General features: G+C 37.6%; 1 protein-coding gene across 4 annotated transcripts in view; it reads left to right on the plus strand.

Annotated features, from left to right (window-relative positions):
* The window catches only part of CBFB (core-binding factor subunit beta), a 55772-nt gene that overhangs the window by 23718 nt on the left and 15300 nt on the right, over positions 1–16754 (plus strand). For 3 of the 4 annotated variants that reach the window (XM_028534739.2, XM_028534736.2, XM_028534737.2), the window contains one exon: positions 9583–9699. The exons of the other annotated variant lie outside the window; for it this stretch is intronic. In XM_028534739.2, the coding sequence (XP_028390540.1) occupies positions 9583–9699 (117 nt within the window). The remainder of the gene's footprint in view (positions 1–9582; positions 9700–16754) is intronic. 4 annotated transcript variants of the gene reach the window in all.

Here is a 16754-nt window from a genome sequence, read left to right on the forward strand (position 1 = left end):
CAACCGTCTCAGTATCACTGCTTGTCTGCTGGTTTATTGGTGGGAATAACTGTTCTTTGTCCTGAATAAATGGTTTCTTTCCCTTGGAAAGAAGTTACTATATAAAACATTGGTGGAAATATGTGTGTGTAAGCAATCAGTATTTCTGTATTAATCTGTGTTTCATAGATTTCGTGTACATTGACTTAACTTTTACTATCATCTATATAGAAGAGGCATTATTTAGCCCTGATTTTGTATGTGAAGGAATCTGAACCTTACTATCAAACTTAAATAATCTGTATCAGTCACACTGATAGAGCTACAGTTTAAACCCTGGTTTTATTTGATTCCAAAGCACATTTTGTTTTCACTCTTTCTATACTCTCTTGGAGTTAAGTATAATGATTCTATTCCCCCCCCCCTTTTTTTTTTAAGTAATTGAAATTGATTCTTTTTATTTTATGGCAGTTATCTTCTACAGATTCACTGCAGACCTGAATTAGCAAACACTGAACAGTTCCTTCCAGGGAAAATACAGAATTAGGTTCCCGCAAGCATCTGGTCACAATATCTTCCTCAGCCAATTAGTCAGTACTGGTTTAGTGTGTGTTTCTGTTTAAAGACACCTTGTTTAATATATAGTGCTGATTTGTTAACTTTGAACAACAATAAGATGTTGGGTACTAGATTATTTCTAATCTTTTGCCATTATTAAAAATCCCTTAAGAGTGAACATCTTTGTAATAAAATATTTTAGGTACATCTTTGATTAAACTTTAAGATACATTCACAGACATGACATTGCTGGGTCAGAGGAAGATTCACACTTACTGCCAAAAATACCTTCTAGAATTGTTAGCCAGTTTACACTCCTCTCACCTGGTTTTCCTCCTCCTAGACATTATTAAATTCTTTTTATTATTGTTTTCTTAATTTTTATTTTTTAAAGATCTTATTTATTTAGTTTTAGAGAGAGGGGGAGGGAGGGAGAAAGAAAGGGAGAGCAATATTGATGTGAAGCAGAAACTTTGATTGGTTTGCCTTTCCCCCCGACTGGGGACTGAACTTTCAACACAGGCGTGTACCCTGACCTGGAGTCAAACCTGCAACTTTTCACTTTGCAGGATGATGCCCAACCAACTGAGCCACACTGAGCAGGGCTTATTTTTTATTTTTATATCTGTTTAGATATTTGGCCAAAAAATTTGGCCCCTCATTTTTATTTCTTATGTTTAGCCAGTTTTCCCACCTTCACTGGTTAAATAAAATCCCCTTTTACCATTGATTTGAAATGTTGCTTTTTTCATTTATTAAATACTTGTATACTTGGTTTTAGTTTTGGATACTTTTGTTTATTCCATTAAGTTGTGTCTGACTGCCATAGCCCTACTATATATGTACTGATTGCCTTGTTATGTGATTTAATATCTGAAAGGGCAGAAAATTACTCTTTCCTAATATTTTCTTAGATAGTCTGATTCTTTTGTTTGAACTGTAGACTTATTTCTAAGTAAGAATTACTTTGGGATAGATTCATGCAATCTCTGGTAGTAGGGGGTCATCTGGGTTTGGATCACATAGCAGTGAACAAATGGATAAAAGAACTTTAGAAATAGTTAAAGCAGGAAACCACTGTGCTCTTAGGATATCAAGACAAATGCTGCCATTACTGTTAATATTTGGATGATAAATTCTTATGATAAATGAAGCCTTAAATGGTTTGAAGGGGTAGTCTGTAGGAAAATGAATTGTTAAAAAGAATACACTGCCTTGATATGGGCTGTCATTAGGTCCCATTATTGTGGCTTGCCAGTGAAACATATTATCCCCAACTAGGCCTGTAGAACATTGTGCTAGAAGGTCACGGGGCCAAATTACTAAGTTCCTTATCAATCCGTTTCAGTGTCATGGTCTGTGCTTTGCATCTGGCTCCTCACTGTCTCAGTGAATGCTCAAAGGTCCAGCCAAAACTCTTGATTATCCCGGTGGCAGGGAAGGATTGTCTCTTTGTCTCACACCGGCTCTCCCAGACACACAGGTGCTGAGGGGCTGAGGCCTCCTCCCTGACGGGCAGTTGGTGCCTCCTGGCTCGACAAGGCTCATCAGGTGCACAACGCAACCACCTACTTCGGGGTAAATTGGCATTTGTACTCTTATTATTCAAGACCACAACATCTCACTAGTTATTCAAATCTTTTTTATGTTTCAAAAATTAAGTATTTTCTTTTTAGAGAGCCTACATGGTTTTTATTAAATTTATTCTTAGTTGATAACTTTTATTGCTGTTTAAAAATAAATTTTTCATTTTATTTTTGAAGTAATTACTATTGTGATATAAAAAAGTTGTTGGTTTTTGTGTGTTGTTTTTATAACCAGCCAGTATATTGAGTTCATTAATTGGTTTTTCAGTTGAATATTTTGGATTTTTCATGCCAATAATCTTCAAACAATATACTCTAGCCATATTTATATGCAACTTTGTTATAACTGTGGTCTTTAAAAGGAGGTTACAGAGCTGCTAGATTGAGCTTACATCTTTGCTATCAGTGGTACATTCTGTTAACCTTAGAGGTTGAGTTCTGCTTAAATACAATGAGTGAATTCAATTTTAATTTTTACAGTTCTTTTATGTATTCAGCTCTTCCTCATTAAAGACTTTAATGTTAGAGTCTTTTTTGGGTGGTGGGATATCAATCCTTTTTTAATTCCTTATATATTCCCATTGTTCTTATAATATCCTGTACAAAATGACAGGTAATAAACATGTTTTGAGTGGGTAGATTGTTTCAAATTAAAATTATAGGTAAGATACAAGGGGAAAAAACTAAATTCCAGCTGTATTTTTGCTCTCTATTAATCATTATTCAAATATTTACTGAGGGCCTGAGAGGTGCTGACCATTCCCTCTTACTTTTTCCCTGATACTTCAGTTTTATAGACTAGAGTCATAAGTGTTTAAGCTGTAATGGTTTGCTGCAAAGAAGAGAAATATTCTTGAACTGTAATGTTTTTCTGGAGGGTGAAGTATCTGCTTTTTGCTTTTTTCAGTAGCTTGACACTTGGTTTCTGTGTATATTAATTTTATGGCTCAGTACTGGTATGGATGGTGTGGATTGCAAATCTACAGTTATTCTAATTATCTTGAAATTATCTTTAGAACCACTGAAAAAAAAGGTAATTCTTTCTGGTATCCCTTTGTACCTATAGTTTCTATCCTCTGCCCAGCTACCTAGGAGCTAGAACACTGAACTTCTATAAATATATAGTATTATAGAGGAAAAAGCCATTTTTCTGTATCTACTGCTACAGTGATACGGAATTTAAAGCTACAGAATGTGAACATTAACTGGTATAATGTGTAATTTGGATTGACTATAACATCATAAATACTGATAATTAGAGCTTGAGTTGATTAAAAATTGTGTAATACTTTTTACCTTATTTCTGAAAGACTGAGGCTATAGTCACTTTTAATTTCTGGGAAGTCTCAAACATCCTCTGATATTTTAGTTTTGGAAAGATAAGCAGGCCTTTTTGTTGTTTTTGTGTATAATTAATTTAACCTATTTACTCATTTTAAAAGGCTTTATAGAATTCATTTTGTATAAATATTTCATTGTTCTTAGGACAATGGGTTTAATCCCTAGATCATATTTTAATAAGTTTCTTTTCATAGTTTGAAATAGCACATCATTATTTTCGGTGAAAAATGTCTTAGTATTTAAATGACATTATTGAATTATATTACAAAATGCCAAATTGGTAAGAGACAGAATTTTATTTTATTCCTACTTTGAGGTTTGGTATTCATGAATGCAGGAAAGTGGCAAACAGTTACTTTGAAAATCAACATATAAAATTGTATTTATTTGAATGTGAATATTTAAATAAATCATGAGGATCATCTAAATATTAAAGTATGGTTTTACACACTGCACTAGGCTTGGTGAAGAACTGTAGCCATTTTCTGAATCCATTTAGGAACATCCTAAAAAGAAAGGATCAGTGGTTTTCTTTGTCATGAGAGAACTTGTATAAAGAAGTAATAGACTTCTGGTCAAGATGGAGATGTAGGTAGACATGCTTTGCCTCCTTGTGTAACCATAGAAAGAATTTCAACTAGATTTCAAAACAAGTTAACACCTAGAACTGCAGAAAATTGAGCTGTATGGAAGTCCAACAGCTGAGAATTTAAAGAAGCCACATTCATCCAGGTGGGTAGGAGGGGCAGAGTCGTGGAGAGGCATGGAGATGCATCGGTGGCGGAACCAAGGATCCCATATTCACATGGCGGATGAAAATCAGGAGGGATACCTTGGGAGTGAGTGACACCTCCCCAGGCCAGACCACACAGCCCAGGGTTCCAGTGCCAGGAAAATAAATTACCATAGCTTCTGGCTGTAATAACTAGTGGGGGTTGGGGCAGTGGAAGAAACTGCTGGATTTTTCAACCTAAAGGGCCCACATGGACTTAGAACATACACAAACCCACCCACTTTGGGATTCACCACTAGGGCAGCAGCTAGAAGGGGGTGCCAGTCGAATATAGGAAGTAGGTAAAGTGCCTGGAAACGGGTTGAGTGCCAGGTAAACCTCCAGAGGCCAGGCAGCAGCATTGTCCCTCTCCAAGCCCTCCTCCTACACAGATCCACATAGCATAGAAGTCTGTTGCCCCACCCTGGCAATTACCTAAGGCTCTGCCCCACACAATTTACAGGTGCCTTTCTACAATATGTCATGCTACTGAGATAGGGAGGCTGCCAAAATTGAGACAAAGAAATATGGCCCGAATGAAAGAACAGAACAAAACACCAGAAAAAGAACTAAATGAAAACAGAGATAACCAACATATAAGAGGTAAAGTTAAAAACACTGGTGATCAGGATGCTCAAAGAACTTATTAAGTATGGCAACAACATAAAAGAAGAAATGAAGGTTACACTAAGTGAAAAAAGAAAAATCTATAGGGAATCCATCAGTGGAGGGGAGGAAGCCAGGATTCAAATAAATGATTTGGAACGTAAGAAGTAAGTGTTCAACCAGAACAGCAAGAAGGAAAAAGAATTTAAAAAAAAAAAAAAGGATAGTATAGGGACCCTCTGGGACATCTCCAAACATACCAACATCCGAATCATGGGGATGCCAGAGGAGAAGAGGAAGAGCAAGAGATTGAAAATTTAGTTGAAAAAAATAGTGAAAGAAAACTTCCCTAATTTGGCCAAGGAAATAGACATACAAGTCCAGGAAGCACAGAGTCCAAAACAAGTTGGACCCAAAGAGGACCACACCAAGACATATCATAATTGAAAATGCCAAAGGTTAAAGATGAAGAAAGAATCTTAAAAGCAACAAGGGAAAAACAGAGAGTTACCTACAAAGAAGTTCCTGTAAAACTGTCAGCCGATTTCTCAAAAGAAACTTTGCAGGCAAGAAGGAACTGGCCAGAAATATTCCAAGTGATGAGAAGAAGCAAGGACCTACGACCTAGATTACTCTATCCAGCAAAGCTGTCATTTACAATGGAAGGGCAGATAAAGTGCTTCTCAGACAAGTTAAAGCTAAAGGAGTTCATCATCACCGAGCCGTTATTATATGAAATGTTAAAGGGAATTATATAAGAAAAAGAAGATCAAAACTATGAACATTAAATGGCAACAAATTCACAACTATCAACAACTGAATCTAAAAAACTAAGCAAACAAGCAGAACAGGAACAGAATCATAGATATTGAGATCATTTGGAGCATTATCAGCAGGGAGGGAGAAGGGAGAGAATGGAGGAAAAGGTGCAGGGACTAGGAAGCATAATTGGTAGGCATACAATAGATGGGGGAGGTTAAGAACAGTATAGGAAATGGAGAAGCCAAGGAATTTATATGCATGACCCATGGACATGAACTACGGTGGGGTATTGATGGAGGGAAGGGGGGTCAGTGGGTAGAGGGGAGCAAAAGGGGAAAAATTGGGACAACTGTAATAGCATAATCAATAAAAAAAATATATATATATAAATTTTTTAAAGAAGTAGTGACTTTTGGCTTGGAGGAGGCTTAGGTGCATTTTTCTTCTGTTGTCCCGAATCTGGGTTCTTCCAACACCAGCTGCCTCCACCATGCTGCCAAAGCTCGACCCCAGTGAGATCTAAGTTGTATACATGAGGTCCACTGGTGGGGGAGTTGGTGTGATATCTGCCCTGGCCCCCAAGATCTGCCCCCTGGGTCTGTCTCTGAAAAAAGTTGGTGATGCTATCACCATAGCAACTTGTGTTTGGAAAAATCTGAGGATTACAGTGAAACTGGCCATTCAGAACAGACAGGCTCACATCATACCTTCTGCCTCTGCCCTGATCATCAAAGCCCTCAGAGAGACAAAGAAGCAAAAAACATTAAGAAGAGTGGAAATTACCACTTTTGATGAGTTTATCAACATTGCCCAACAGATGCAGCACCAATCTTTAGCTAGAGAACTCTCTAGAACCAGTAAAGAGATCTTAGGGACTGGCCAGTCTGTGGGCTGCCATGTTGATGGCATCAACAGTGGTGTAGTGGAATGCCCAGCTAGTGAAGAACTACATAGTAGTGCTTGCTTTGGTAGCACATATACTGAGAACTACAAAGGAAAGTATTTCAATTAAAGATCATTTGACACCCCCCCCAAAAAAAAGTAATAAATGGGCTTTTTAAAAATCTAGTAATTTCTTAAGGAAAATATTTTTGGCTATGAAGTTAATATGAATAAACTACACCTATGGAATCTTTGATTCTAAAAGATATAAACTTATTGATGAATGTAGAATCTGACATGAAGTTGACCTTTCTCTGCCATTAGAAGAATTCTCTTCATGATTAGTATGATAATTTAAAATAATGAAGCACACTGATGGGTGAAATGTTATACTCCTTACTGTGTTGCACTCTCCCCATTCCCCATTAGAAAGAGTAGGTGAAATCTTGATTAGAAGATGTGGTACCTGGCTGGCGTAGCTCAGTGGATTGAGCGCGGGCTGGGAACCAAAGTGTCCCAGGTTCGATTCCCAGCCAGGGTACATTCCTGGGTTGCAGGCCATAACCCCCAGCAACCACACATTGATGTTTCTCTCTCCCTCTCTCTCTCTCTCTCTCTCTCTCTCTCTCTCTCTCTCTCTCTCTCTCTCTCTCTCTCTCTCTCTCTCCCTCCCTTCCCTCTCTAAAAAATAAATAAATAAAAAAATCTAAAAAAAAAAGTTACTGAATGTAACTTATTAAATTAAAAAAAAAAAGATGTGGTAAATCACAGCATATTGATGATAGGCAGTATATAGATGCGTACTTTTTTAGGTTTTGTGAGTGTCAAATAATGAGTTCATAGTCACTTGCTTCACTTAGGTGTACGTCAGTGGAGTTTTAAGTTTACAATGTGGAAGGGAATGAGCACTTATCAGAACAGAAGGAAATGTGTGGTTAAACGGTTTCAGCTATAACTGTAGACTGTTTCCCTTGGTCCAAATGGGAGGAGACATGGAACTTCATGTTTTTGGCTTGTTTTTAAATGTAAGTAGAAATTAGTCCAGAGTGGTTGATTGGAGTCCTTAATAGAAAAAAGGGTTGTGTTTAGTAGTGGAGGGGAATGACACAAATCATGTACTGAAAAAGAGCAAATCCTATAGGTCTTACTTTACAGGTGTTTTGAAACTTTCCTACCACGTTTATAATTTTTGATAGTCAATTATTCTTATTAAACCTCTCTAAAAACAAGAATGCCCAAAGATTTTTTTGTTGAGGAAATTGAGTAAAGAAGTTGGTGTTTCCAGCTTTTTCCTCATAATGAGAAGTTGTCTTACTGATTTTATATAATTAAAGGTGATAAATAACACAAAGTTTAGCTCACAAAAGCATTAACATTCACAGAAAATATATTTGTTATGGGCAAATAAAGAACCTTATTTATTTATAAGATCTTATTTATTTATTTTTAGAGAGGCAAGGGAGGGGGGAGAGAGAGAAACAGAAACAGAAAAAGAAACATCAATGTGCAGTTGTGGGGGTCAAGGCCTGCAACCCAGGCACGTACCCTGACTGGGAATCGAACCTGCGACACTTTGGTTCGCAGCCCGAGCTCAATCCACTGAGCTACGCCAGCCAGGACTAAGAACCTTATTTATAAAGATATATTTGGTAACCTGGATATTAAAAACTTATTAAAGTCCTGCTGTAGGACTTTAAAAATCATGGTAAGACAGTTAATGATTTAAAAAAAAAAGACCTGCCCCAGCTGGTGTGGCTCAGTGGATTGACCGCTCTCCTGCAAGCCAAAGGGTCACTGGTTCGATTCCCAGTCAGGGCACATGCCTGGGTTGTGGATCAGTTCCTCTGTTGGGGGCGTGTGAGAGGCAACCACACATTAGTGTTTCTCTCCCTCTCTTTCTCCTTCACTTCTCCTCTCTCTAAAAATAAATAAATAAAATCTTTTTTTAAAAAGTGAAAAAAAAACCCACAAAATTTTTTAAAATCTGTGCTGACTTTTGTTTAGAAGCCCATGATAAATGAGGTATCAAAGACCTAAAATAATGTGTTTGTAACCTAAAATAGAAAGTTTTAAAGTAACTCATAGAATAGTATGGTATTATGGTTGGGGAGATTGTAGGCACTGTACTAATTTTTTCTTAATATTTTTTACTGCATCACAGTAAAATCTTCACCTCAAGGTTATAGCATTAGAACCTTTTCTTTCTTGATGGGTCCTTAATTGCTCTTGAGAATAATGATAGTTTCAGGAAATATGAGAATTTGGTGACTGAAAGTAGAAGCGATCTAAATTTGGTCATCATACCTAAAGTGACTTTTGCTCTAGGGTTATTTATTGACTTGAAAAAGAATGGTAAATAAATAAATGTTACATCAGTTCAGGTTGTTTGGTTAGAAGCAGGAGAAATCAGCTCTGGCTAATTTAAGTTTAAAAGGAAAGCATCATTACTTGACTTGAGATGGTAAACACACAATACAATATACAGATGATATATTATAGAATTATACACCTGAAACCTTACAGTTTTATTAACCAATGTTGCCCCAATAAATTCAAATAAAAATAAATAAAGCAAGCAAGGGGCATTGCTTATCAGGAAACTATGAGGCTGCTTATAAAACTGAAGGGAAGTGTGTAAAAGAGCTTGACCCTGGGTGCTTTAGGGATCCAAGCAGGGAAGCACTGCGTGCTTTTTTCAGGGACTAGTGAATTACAGCTGTTCTCCATCTTTATATCTTTTTACTCGAGATTCAAAAATCAAAATACCTGATTTTCCTAGCTTCAACTGGAAGAGCAATGATGCCTTCTTCAAGTTATCTTACTGTAGTTTTTACAAAATCTGTAAAACTTCTTTTTAAAAAATAACCTGAAAGAATTGTAACTAGAAATAAAATCCTGGCAAACCAGGTTAATTTAATTTATAGATTATGGTCAGAGGCTGTAGTTTATATACTTTCCTGTAATTCTTAATTTTATAATCATTTTATTTATTTTTTTATTTCCTAAGAAAACCACAGTTTTCATAAATAACTTTGTCCTTTGTTTTTCATGTGTCTGATGGCTTATTGGTTTTCATCCTTCTTTTCTGTGTCTTAGGTGTATTTGAAGGCTCCCATGATTCTGAATGGAGTTTGTGTTATCTGGAAAGGCTGGATTGATCTCCAGAGACTGGATGGTATGGGCTGCCTGGAATTTGATGAGGAACGAGCCCAGGTAGGGCGACTTCAGGCTTAAGAGTGTGGTCCCTCTGTTTATCCCTAATACTGCCTTTGCCTAGGGATCTGTTTTCCCCAGTCTTTAACAGTAAGTATAAAAAGTCTCGTGTGCAAGTTATGTCGGAGAATTCTAAAGATGTCGAAACCCAGATTCTGGTCCTGGTTTTAGGTAAGTTTTTTTCCTCAGTGGTTCTAAATTTCATTTGATTACCTTTATCTGCTCAGTAGGCCACTTCAAAGTTCAGTAAATGGTTCTGTTTAATATTTGTTCTAGATCTTTAGAGCATTATAAAAAAGAAAAAAAACAGTTCAAAATAAAATGTAGGAGCAGTACTTTTGAAATGGCAGAGTGAGGAGCTTGGCAAATCCTCTCCCCCAAAAGCAATAATTAATCTGGACAAAGTTGTAAAAAAAATAATAATAATAATAACACACAAGCCATTTAAGGTCTCTGGACATTAACCAAAGGACATCAGTCGAGAGGCATTTATTCAAAAGAAGCTGCCTGGCTGGGGTAGCTCCGTGGATTGAGCACAGACTGCAAGCCAAAGGGTCACTGGTTTGATTCCCAGTCAGCGCACATGCCTGGGTTGCGGGCCAGGTCCTCAGTGGGGGCCATGTGAGAGGCAACCACACATTGATATTTCTCTCTCTTTCTCTCTCCCTTGCCCTCTCTAAAGATAAATAAATAAAATCTTAAAAAAAAAAAAAAAGAAAGGAGAAGCAGCAGCTACTGAATTTCAGTAACAACAGTAGTAGTCTGTCGTTTTAGTCAAAAGCTGCTCCCATCTTCTCCCTCAACTCCCTGGTCCCTCGAGTTCTACCCTTGGCAGGCAGGGCAAGCCATGAGGGCCAGCAGCCCTCTTCTGTTATGAGGAGGAGCTGACTTTGTTTAGAACAGTGCTTGGAGAAATTCACGCCCGGGGATGTTCTCAAGAACAGTAGAGGTCTCTGGCAAGCAATCCAGGAAAGCTAGTGTTGCAGGAAGCAGCAAAATGGCAGACTAGCCAGAAATTTATCAGGGAGATCTAGGGAAAGAGATAGCTAAAGTGGGTCCTCCTAAGATGATACTCACCCCTCAAGGTCTAGAAGGTTGTGTGCATGCACAAAGCCACACGTGTTCAGGAGAGAACAAAGAGGGTCTTTGCAAGATGGTAATTCCTGGCTAAATAAAGGTAGACTGATAAGTTCCCTGCACCTTGACAAGATTCCCCCAAGCCACACACAGATCCAATGACAAAGGATGGAAGTCTAGTGGCTCCAAGTGTTTAAGCAAAACCTCTGACCAGTCATTGGCTGACCAGGGGCAACCCTCAGAAAGCAAGGCTTAAAAAAAATACTAAGCGGTGACATCAGAAGCTGCATGCTGCTGGGGAAACAAGATTCTACAGTACAGAATTAGTCCAGGCAAGTCACTAAACAAATAAAAAACAGTGATGCAACAGGTTGAACTTACAGTCAGGAAAGTTTCTGATTAAGTTGACTTCTAAAACTGAAATATTTTATTAGAATGATAGGTAAAAAATTAGTTTAACCTACAACATTTTCCATACTTAGAATTTTTTAAGCCTTGTTGCCCCAGTGCACAAATGGAGCTTTATCACTGTAATAATAGGTTTTACATAATTTAAAAGTTTCAAAGCAGGGAATCCCAACCATCCAGTCAGCAGTCAGAATTTCTCTGTGGCTTTCCCCATTCCAAAATCATATGTAAAGAGGCAGTGAATATAGAAATTAAGGGAAGGGGCTTCATAGTCATGTAATTGTGAATCCTGGCCCCACCACTTACAGCTGTTACAGACTGCATGTAGTGTTCCCCCAAAACTCATACCTTGAAGCTCCAACACCCAATGTGACTGTATTTGGAGATAGGGACTTTATGGGAGTAATTTAAGGTTAAAGTCATGAAGAGCCCTCGTGTTAAGAGATCTTAATAATTCTGTCTCTGCCATATAAGGACAAAAGTCTCTAACAGATACTGAGGTACCGGGTAAGCTAAGATATAAACAGAAGATACAATTCCATTAAAAAAATTAAATTGTGTGCCCCTGACTGGTGTGGCTCAATGGATTGAGTGCTGGCCTGTGAACCAGGAGGTCGCCGGCCCGTCAACCGAAGTAGGGCACATGCCTGGGTTGCAGGCCAGGTCCCCAGTTGGGGGTGTGTGAGAGGCAACCACACATTGATGTTTCTTTCCCTCTTTCTCCTTCCTTTCCCCTCTCTGTGAAAATAAAATCTTTTTTTTAAAAGTTTGGAAACGTGGACCCCAACATGGAAAGGTTTTCTTTAATAGAAAGGAGTGTTCCTAGTTCATTATCATCTGCCTACAAGCAAATCTATGATGGGGGGTGTGGGGAACTCTAGCAAACTACTATGGACAGGTTTCCGAAAAGAGCAGCATTTGCTCAAGAGGAGCCTTAGGCTCATCCTTCAGGAGATTTACCAGAAGGAGATACTGGTATCATAGGAGATAACAGCTCCAAGCAAGTTATTGCCCCTGAAGACCTTCCAGTGGGATGAGATAGGAAGGTAGAAGGCTGTCGTTGATAATCCTAACCCTGTGTTAGGGCTAGGCATTACAGTGTGTGTGTTTATGCCATAGTTTTTAACAAGGAGAAGTTTAGTAAGTAAAAAATAAATAAATGTAAAATGAAAAAAGCTTATAGAATGAGGATATAAAGAAAATAGTTTTGTATAACTGTACATGTTTGTGTTTTAAGATGTGTTATTAATAAAAAAATTTACAAAGTAAAAATGTTACAATAAGCTAAGTTTAATTTATAACTGAAAAAAGAAAAACACTTTTATAAATTTAGTGCACGTAAGTGTACAGTGTTTATAAAGCCTACAGTAGTGTACGGTAATGGCCTAGGCCTTCACATTCACTCACCCCTCACTCACTGACTCACCCAGAGCAACTTCCAGTCCTGCAGGCTCCACTTACAGTAAGTGCCGTATACACGTGTACCATTTTTGTTTTTTATAGGGCATTTTTACCGTACCTTTTCTATGTTTAGATACACAATACTTACTGTTGTATTACAGTTGTACAGTATTCAGTACAGTAACATGATATATAGGTTTGTAGTCCAGGAGGAGTGGGCTATTCCATGTAGCCTAGGTGTGTAGTAACCTACACCATCCAGATTTGTGTAAATGTACCACTCTATAATGTTCATACAACAAAACAGCCCAACATGATTCTCAGAACCATATCCCCTATGTTATGCAAAGTATGACTAAATAATACACTTCAATAAAATATTTTAAAAGTTTCCCACAGATGAAGATATTTCTGAGTACAATGATATAAACTAAAAAATACAGTAAATCACATTTACTGATTATATTTTCATCTTTTAACTTATTTTCTGTAACCTATGGGGATAGTTTTCAATAATTACAATTATCTAAAAACTTGAAAAACTGAAAATTTTGGCACTTCACCATTTAATACTTGAATCAGAGTATTCCAAGTATTCCGAGTATTTTTTTGTTTTGTTTTTACATTTTATTTATTTATTTTTTAGAGACAAGGAAAGGGGGGGGAGAAAGAGAGGGAGAGAAACATCAGTGTGTGGTTGCCTGTCTTACACCCCCAACTAGGGACCTGGCCTGCAGCCGAGGCATGTGCCCTGCCTGAGAGTGGAACCAGCGGTTTGCAGGCTGGCATTGAATCCACTGAACCACATCAGCCAGGGCCCAACTAACTTTGAACAATGTGAAATAATTTACAAAAGAAAAGTCATTGTAGCCCTGACTGGCCTAGCTCAGTGGATTGAACACAGGCTGCAAACCAAAGCATCACAGGTTCAATTCCCAGTCAGGGCACATGCCTAGGTTGCAGGCTACGGCCCCCAGCAACCGCACATTGATGTTTTTCTCTTTCTCTCTCTCTCCCTTCCCTCTCTAAAAATAAATAAATAAAAATCTTTTTAAAAATCTTTAAAAAGAAAAGTCATTGTCAATATAGAAACTAGGTTGATTTCATAGTATTCAGCATTAATGTCACAGAAATTTTATAATTTGGTTACTTTAACTGTGGGTACATGAATATTTATATTTGTAATTTATACAACTATAACTTCTGAGTTGGATAACACTTATGAATTATGTGTGTACCACATATCCTACTAAATTTTTATTTCATAGGTTTTAAAATTCACTGAGAATGATTTTTTTTTTACCAAATGTATGCTCTGCCAGCATTTGTATTTGTGTTGCCACTATAAAAGCCAATAACCTTATCGTCATTGTAATACTCTCTTAATTAATTTACTTTGGCAGTCACAGAAAGATGTTTTACTTTTAATATAATGACCTTTCCAAAGTTTTACAGGCATACCTTAAAGATATTGCAGGTTTGGTTCCAGGCCACTGCAATAAAGCAACTACTAGAATAAAGCAAGTCACACCAGTTTTTAAATTCCTAGTGCATATAAAAGTTATGTTTACACTATACTCTAGTACTTCACTGTGCAATAGTATTATGTCTAAAGAACATTATAAATAGCTTAATTTTAAACTTGATTGTTTAAAAAGGCCCTGGCTGGTATGGCTCAGTGGATTGAGTGCCAGCCTGTGACCCTAAAGGTTGCTGGTTTGATTTCCAGTCAGGGCACATGCCTGGTGGCAGGTCAGCTCCCCAGTTGGGGACATGTGAGAGGAAACCAATCCACGTTCCTCTCACAATTGATGTTTCTCCCTCTCTTTCTGCCTCCGATCCCCTCTCTCTAAAAGTAAATAAATAAAAATTAAAATAAAATATTTTATTGCTTAAAAAATGCTAACCATTATCTGAGACTTTAGTGAGTTGTAATCTTTTGTGACAGGGCTGCCACAAACCTTCAATTTATAAAAAATACAATAAAGTGAAGCAGAATTAATGAGGCATGCCTGTATTTTGATTCTATGACCAGGTTAGAAAAATTGAACTACTGTTGGAATTTACAGGTTTTATATTTGAAGTACTTGATGACACTGATGTAAAACTGATGTCCTTCATTTTTTTGGTAAATTTTTTCTGTTACTGAAGTTAATATATAAACAGCGTTGCTTTTTGTATGTGCTTGAGAATGTGAGTAAAATTAATTTAGAAGAGCCATTATCTTTAAAAGAAGTTAAATTTGCCCTGGTTTGTGTGGCTCAGTGGGCTGAGTGCCAGCCTGCAGACCAAAAGGTCACTGGTTCGATTCCCAGGCAGGGCATGTACCTGGGTTGCAGGCCAGGTCCCCAGTTGGGGGTGTGTGAGAGGCAACCACACGTTGATGTTTCTCTTCCTCTCTTTCTCCCTCACTTCCTCTCTCTAAAAATAAATAAATAAAATCTGTAAAAAAAAAAAAAAGTTAAATTCTACAGGGCCATGTTAAATGCATCGTTTGTAGCAGCACATGTTAAATTGTCGCCTTTGAAGTGTATGTTGATGCTTCTTCAGCAGATTTCTTTTGGTCTCCAGGAGATGTGAATCAGTCATAATTTTGGTCCAGAGCTTATTACATGTCATCATTTTGTGAAAATTACACATTCAACATTCTTGAAAATGAATTTGATTCTTAATTTTTCATTAAAAATGCACTTCCATTTTTAAAATTCACTGCTGCAGAAAGATAATTATTACCAAACTGTAAAATAAATATAATTATAGATTTATGCAATACAAAAAAAGCAGTATTACTGCAGCAAGAATGGTCAGAATAGTCTTGCCCTGGCTGGTGTGGCTCAGTGGATTGAGCACTGGCTTGTGAACCAAAAGGTTACCAGTTCAATTCCCAGTCAGGGCACATGCTGGGTGGGCCGAATCCCCAGTTGGGGACGTTCAATCAAGAGGCAACCGATCAATGTTTCCCTCACACATTGATGTTTCTCTCCCTCTTTTTCTCCCTCCCTTCCTCTCTCTAAAAATAAACAAATAAAATCTTAAAAGGGGGGGGGCGGCTGGCTGGCATAGCTCAGTGGATTGAGTGCAGGCTGCGAACCAAAGCATACGCAGGTTTGATTCCCAGTCAGGGCACATGCTTGGGTTGCAGGCCACAGCCCCCAGCAACCGCACTTTGATGTTTCTCTCTCTCTCTTTCTCCCTCCTTTCTCTCTCTAAAAATAAATAAATAAAATCTAAAAAACAAAACCTTATTGTATAATGCATTTCAGTTTTTAAAAAAAGGCATGGTCAGAACATTCTATATATGCTGTATGCAAGCACTGAGGACTTTTATTTCCCACATAGGTTTCAAATTCACCCAGCCGCCTTTTGTGATGTCCCCACCTGACTACTTTGTACAGGTTGCAGTATAGACCATGGAGTAACAGACTAATACAGAACAAGTAGCTGGTGGACAGTGGAGTGTTGAAAACTTCTCCCACTACCACTTGAGACTAGTAGAGTTAGTTGTTCAAGGCCATCTGAGCATATTTTTATTGGGTAAGAGTGTAGTTTTATCAGCAAGTGCCTTTTGTTTGTCCTTGAAAGGGAAGTGTTACTTCAGGTTCCAAGAAGAAAGGCTCAGAATAACACTGGTAATCAAGGAACATCCTTCAGATTTAACAGTTTATTAAAGTGCAAACTGTTTACTGCACATACGTTTCACAGATCACTAGAAGAAACCAAGATAAAAGGTGGAATTAGAAAGTAGAGGGCTACCAAATCTCTCTTATTTTACTACAACTATTAATAATCGTACTTTTTTTTTTCTTTTAATGAATAAAAATCTGTGACCATTGCTAGAATTACACATTAGTGGCTAATAATTTCCTTAGGGAACTAGATCACATCTCATGTTTTATGCTCTCATTTCATCAAGTAATTTCCCTCTACTGGACTAAATCACAGCTGATAATTACATATTGATTTTTGTAATTATTTGTTCATTGTCCACCTGCCTCACTGGGCCAGAAATTGTGAGGAAGAGTACCATTTGTTCTCTCACATTGCATCCATGACATCTAGCAGGGTGACTTGGACACAGTACTGACTCAGTAAATACTTGTGGAATAAATGTTAAGTGAACGAGTGAATACACAGGACAGAAAGCGCATCCTGTTAGCAGATGTGTACTA

The sequence above is a fragment of the Phyllostomus discolor genome, chromosome 12 (genome assembly GCF_004126475.2).
Source record: "Phyllostomus discolor isolate MPI-MPIP mPhyDis1 chromosome 12, mPhyDis1.pri.v3, whole genome shotgun sequence".
Lineage (NCBI taxonomy): Eukaryota > Metazoa > Chordata > Mammalia > Chiroptera > Phyllostomidae > Phyllostomus > Phyllostomus discolor.